This window comes from Elephantulus edwardii, unplaced genomic scaffold (assembly GCF_000299155.1).
Source record: "Elephantulus edwardii isolate Elephantulus edwardi_28Jun2011 unplaced genomic scaffold, EleEdw1.0 scaffold00016, whole genome shotgun sequence".
NCBI classification, from domain to species: domain Eukaryota; kingdom Metazoa; phylum Chordata; class Mammalia; order Macroscelidea; family Macroscelididae; genus Elephantulus; species Elephantulus edwardii.
Window position 1 is genome coordinate 17,172,844 of NW_006399766.1, and position 6,079 is coordinate 17,178,922.

Genomic DNA, 6,079 nt, shown 5'->3' on the forward strand with positions numbered 1-6,079 from the left:
CAATATCCTCCTGTACCAGTCAGATCTGATTTGAGCGCGCGCGCACGCACACGCACCCCCCCCAGTTAATGAGTTAATTGGCGTAATCACCAGTTTAGTGCATTTGTTTTACCTGTTTGTTGTGTAGGTCTTAACAGCTTGCAGGTGGTCCTCAAGGTACAACATTTAGTCTGTATTCACCTGGAACAGTAGAGGAATGAGAGCCAGGAATAGGAGGAGGAGGACATGGACTGGGTGGCTAATTGCGTGCATAAACAACAGCTCCCTTTACCATGAGACTGGAAGAACTAGATAGTGTCCAACTACCACTACTGAGCACTTTGATCAAAGATTCTGTAGAAGAATCTTGATCTTAAAGGTGGGAGTGCAGAATGGAATTTCAAATTTTTATGGCCTCTGGGCTTTCTGAAATCATGGAGAATGGTCGAACTCCTGAAACTATTGTGCTGAGATAATCTTCAAGCTGTATACCAAAAATATCCTCTGAAGTCTTCTTAGAATGAGCAACATAAACTCACTGAGGTCAAGTCAGTTAAAAGTCATAGCAACCCTCCACTGGGCTATACATCTGTACAAAAGGAGACTCCTGCAGTTACAGCCCAACACATAGTACACTATGCCACCAAATGGTAGTGTAGCTTAACGAGTACAAAAAGATCTGTCTCTTTTAAGAAATAACTTTATGGGATCAAATTCACAACAATAGCTCCAAAGAAATAGGAGATTTAAGAGGCTGTTAGTTTGTATTAATAGGGGAGGAACAACTCAGAAAAGGAGAGAATGCACAATTTGAAAAATGCAATCAGTGTCAGTGAATTTTACATGTAGAAATTATTGAATTCCTGTTATGCCTGGATTCTAGGTTGTATGGGTGTACCATATTGTGTTGTGTTTATCCGTTCAGCAGTTGGCAGATACTTTCTTTTCCATGTTTAGGCTACTGCACAGTTGAACGCACCTGCTTTCCGTTATAAAAGGAGCAATGGTAAAATGGGAACAGCCAAGTCTGACTTCTATTAACTCCATAAGGGGAAATTGTCCTCACCAACATCATCTGCAGTATAAAACCTTTAGGGTCAAACATGACTCCCCACCCACCCCATGCTCCTCCACCTACTTCTGTTAATCACTAGGTCCAAATTACCAACGGACTGTATAGAATCTCTTTTTCTACAGTTGTCATGTTTATTAGGGAAATAGGGAATAGGGGAGGCAAAGGACACCACACAGTGAAAAGCCAGGTTAACAGCAAAACACAATTCCTCAGTTCAGATAGTTTCTCAGTCAACAAGTGAAAGTCCAGGTTCATTCTAGCAACACAAATGCAAGACACCCCTGGTTTTCTCCGTTGTCCAGCAAGCTTTGTCTTATGGCAGTCACATGTCAGCTCTTCCTTCAGTCTTCCGGCAAGCGGAACCTTTATCTCTGGCTCCATCTCCAGGGCTCCATCAGGCTACACTTTGCCAGAAAAATTAGACAGTCTAGTTATCTCTTTCTCTCATGTTGACCTCTTAGCTATTGATGATGTAGAAGACATTGATCTACAGCAAACCATGTGCCTGCAGTTATGACAGCCAGAGATCATGTCCCCAGGGGAAGATTCCTTTTTCTTACACATTGTCACCTTGCTATGTGGTCATGTCTAAGACAGTGGATAGAAAAGTAAAAAGTTCTGATGCCACATTTGTTCTTTTGGGTATAAATCTAGGATTAAATTAACTGAGTCATATGGTAATTCTGTGTTTCACTTGCTGAGACACTGTTTCCCACCTGCAATGTCTGAAGGTTCCAATTTTTCCACATCCTAACTAGCCCTTGTTATTTTCTTTTTTACTATTACTAGAGATTCTAGTGGATGTGAAGTGGCATCTCATTGTGGTTTTGATTTGTATTTCCCTAATAGCTTATGTTCAACATATTTTCATATGCTTATTGCCACCTGGATATGCTCTTGGGAGTAGTTACCCATTGCAAGTATGGAAATTACCTCGAAAAATGAGCTCTATTAGTACCTCACTGGAGGAGCTTTACGAAATACGTAGACCCCAATGCCTATGAGGGGCTGCATTTCCGAGAACTCTAAGTAAAGCTTGCACTGTTCAGTGCCACCTTTTCTGGTATATTCCTGAGTGAGTTTAAGTGGAGAGAAGGTGGTGTTGTTTGGTTTTTTTAGAAGGTGGTGTTTTGATGGGTTTGGTTTACAGGCAGTCCCTGGACTACAAACAAGATACTTTCCTAAGCATGTCTATAAGTCAAAGTTTTAGTTAAGTCTGAACAGGTGCATGGTATTTTTATTTAGCATTACTTTAGTGGTGCAAGAAAAAAAGAGCCTTGGTGGTGTAGTGTGTAAATGAAAAGTCATCGGTTTGAATCCACCAGTGGCTCTAAGGAGGCAGTGGTCTCTTCCCATAAAGATCACAGCCTCAGAAGTCTCAGTGTGCATCAGAACCAACTCGATGAGTTGGTTTCGTGCAAGTGGATGTTAGAAGTTGGTTCAGTGGTTTCAAAGTGAGGGCCAATTTACATGACATTAAAGGGCCAACACGAATAAGTCAGGAAGTTCATAACCTCCACCTGCCAGTATTTGTTTTCTAAATGGAAACTTAGTCCAAGCATATCCTATAGCTAATTACTGGGAAGGAATCATGAGGAACTTAATTAAATGACCCCTGAGGGGCTATGTCTTAGGCCAGTAGTTCGAAACTGTGGCTGCACACTGGAGTCACCTGGGATTGAAAAATACAAACCTAAGCCAGTGTCTCCCCACTGGAAGTTTGGAGGTAGTGGTTAGGGGTGCAACCTGCACAGGCTGGCTTTGTATTGTCTTTCAAAACTTCCCAGACGATTCCAGCATGCAACCAAGGTTGAGAATCACTTTGGGCTCTTTTTCACTCTTTAAATATTGTGGGGAGACTGGACTGGAAATCTGACATCTCATTGGGATTGATCTTAATATATGTAAAGGCATTCAAAGCGCCACTTTCTGTTTTTGTGTAGTTTGGTTTGTTGGGTTTTTTTTTTAAAGTTTTCACATTTTATTTTTTTGTCGCTTTTTGTTGTTTGGGGTTGTGTTTTTTTTTTTAGGGAGCAAAAATTTTCAACAGGCAGCATTTCAGTTATCAAACTAGCACATTCCACTTGCAGCTTTTGCTTAGAAAAACCCAAATATTGGTTCCTTTTAGTCTGCAAAGGAGCACTGGTGGCATAGTGCATTACATGTTGCCCTGCTTACTGGAAGGTCAGTGGTTCGGATCCACCAGCCACTCTGTAGGAGAGAGATGGGCAGCCTCCTCCTGCAAAGAAACCTGAGGCAGGGTTGATGGGCGTTGGAACTGACTTCACGGCAGAGGGTTGGGTTTGGTTAGCCTGAAAAATTCCTGTTTGCAAGCCAGTTTTGATGAAGGGGGATGTACCTCTTCAGTGCCATTGCGTTTCAGGGATTATATTTCAAGGGATTCATACTAAAAGCAGAGACCTGGTGACCAGTGATTAAAGCGCTCAGCTATAAACCTATTCTAGGAGAAAGAGTGGCAGCTCCCAGAGCCTAATAACCTGCCCCAAGTGCAGCACAGTCAGGGGACAGATCTACAGTGGGGGCTCCCTGCTCGCTGCCTCTGCCTGCTGATCCCTGCCATTTAGCGTCTTGTTTCCCAGTCTCTTTGGGGCGCATTAAAGCTGACCATCCTAAACTAAATGTAGACGGGCAAGATGTGTGTTGTGGTTGTGTTCTCTCTCTCTCTCTGGCGCAGTGTGCGCGCCTTGGAGTGTCTGTATATGTCACATGTCACATTTTGTAATTAACAGCTTGCTGGTGAAAAGAACTCCTCGAAGCGTTGGCTACAGACCAGACTGTAAGTGAATTACTTTTTGTCAATCATTTAACCATCTGTAACATAAATAGGCTTTAGGTGAAATGGTTTAGTGACTTGGGAGAATACTTGCTGAGGGGACACATTTGCAAGTATCTGATTTGTATGGGATACTTTTTGTGCCTAAATGATACCCTGTTCTTCCTTTTAGTTGTTGGCTTTGAGATTCCAGACAAGTTCGTTGTAGGATATGCCCTTGACTATAATGAATACTTCAGGGATTTGAATGTAAGTAGTGCTGCTGGTGGGGGGTTTTTTTCCCCCTTTTTTTTAAGCCCACACTTTCACTTTTCAGAGTCCAGAGAAAAACCTAGGAGCAAGAAGAATTCTTTTCTCTTCCTAGCACCTGCTCATCTGAGCGGTCTGATGATTTCCATTAGCCACATAAAGCCATAGTCAAGGCCAGGTGTCCTTAGAACTGGAACCTGGCCAGACTAGGGTGACACTTCTTCTCTGGCTGAAATCGTCAAACAAACAGCTCTGGTAGAGAATAACTGTCCCATTAGCATTTCAGATGGCAAGTGAGGCCCAAAGTAAGAAATAAAGGAGCTCGTTTAAGTCATCATTCCCTCCTCTGTACATATGCAGGAGGCCCATCGTGTCTTTGTGAATGGGGTGGAGGAAAATGATGACGACCGTACCAAGAAAAATGACAGCAGTTTGGACTCAGCCTTTCCATGTCACATTTTATAATTAACTCCTCTCGCCACCACTTTGATACACTTAAATCGTCCACTTCATCATTCAAAATGAAATATTGAGACAAAAAAATTTTATCCCAAACCAGTAAATCTCATGTGACAAAATACTGCTTTGTTTTCAAACAATAGGCTCAGTGTACTTTCCCCTTCCTGAGGTAATGGCCTAACGCGCGCATAATGACTACCTCTGTCCCCTCATTAAGAGCCCCACAGCCCAACACTGTTCTTAGACGGGATGTGAAATGCTGTTCTTGCCTATCTTCTCCACACGCACCTTTCTAATGGGTGTTTTCTGGGGTTTGTTTGTTTTCCAGCACATCTGTGTCATCAGTGAAACTGGAAAAGCCAAATACAAAGCCTGAGCAGAGGGTTCAAGTTGAAGGCTAGAGTTTGGCAACATCTGGTGTCCCTATGTGACACCCACGGTAAAATGATCAAACGTCCTAGTCCTGTGACCATCTGCTTTGTAGAGCTTTTTGCATGTGCCGTCTGCGAATTGAATCTGTTTTATATATTAGAAATGCCGGTTGCTGCAGTCCTGAACTCTTTATTTGCACTATGAACCTAGTGACGATGGTGAGCTGGATGGTGGTTGTCTGACTTGTGAAAAAGAAAACCTGTTAGACCGCACCACTCACGAGTGAAAATATTGAAATCATATCTGAAAGAAACGATTGAAGAGAAGAGATATTAGTTTTTTAATTGGTATTTTAGTTTTTATATATTCCTGAAAGAACGGGAATGATTGACTCTTGTTTGTTATACGACCGCGCGTTTAGAAAAGGGAAAACCAGTTGGCTTTTGCATCAGTGACACTATCTAAGAGTTTTCTTGGGTCCTGGATCATATCCTAAAATTTAGTAGTATTTCACTAGTATGAATGAACTTTCCCACTTGTTCTGATTATTTCTGGTGAAGCTTTGTCAACAGTTCATTTTAAATACAAATAAAATTTTTTTAAAAGAGCTTTTACCACTTTTTCAATTCTTTAGTATTAAAAAAGTCTATAAAATAAAGATTGTCTCTTTAAAAGACTATGCATACCTATCCTTTCTCTAAAGATTAACTCAGTAGAGTTTTTCTGCTGGTTACCTTTTCCTTGTCTGTGAACGTTTAGTAGCTTTTCATTATAATCTTTACCAAGCACAGGAAATAATGAATGTCTGGTAGAATGGTTTGGTGGAGACAGCAAATTTCCTCCCCAAAGTCCTCATAGCCTTCTTCATCTCAGTCAATACCAGCTTCTACCTTCTGTTAGTCACGTGAAACATAAAACATGGGTGTCACATCCCCCCCCTTTGTGTCCCACAACCAATCTGTCAGGGAACCCTGTCAAACAACAACTATATATATAGCAGGAGTAGCATCCACTTCCTAAACAACCTGCCTCTGGAAACTCTATGAACTTTGATAAATGTTGATAGTTGTAGAAAGACTTCAGGCCTTTTGTTCATAGGGTCGCTATGAGTCATGATCGACTCAAAGGCAGTCAACAACATATATGTATAT

The 6,079-nt window shown here is 41.6% G+C and overlaps 1 protein-coding gene across 1 annotated transcript in view; it reads left to right on the top strand.

Moving 5' to 3' along the window:
* The window catches only part of HPRT1 (hypoxanthine phosphoribosyltransferase 1), a 39,764-nt gene extending 34,832 nt beyond the window's left edge, over positions 1 to 4,932 (top strand). The window contains exons 8-10 of the mRNA XM_006881880.1: positions 3,805 to 3,851; positions 4,021 to 4,097; positions 4,885 to 4,932. Of these exons, the coding sequence (XP_006881942.1) occupies positions 3,805 to 3,851; positions 4,021 to 4,097; positions 4,885 to 4,932 (172 nt within the window). The remainder of the gene's footprint in view (positions 1 to 3,804; positions 3,852 to 4,020; positions 4,098 to 4,884) is intronic.
* Positions 4,933 to 6,079: the final 1,147 nt, after the last annotated feature.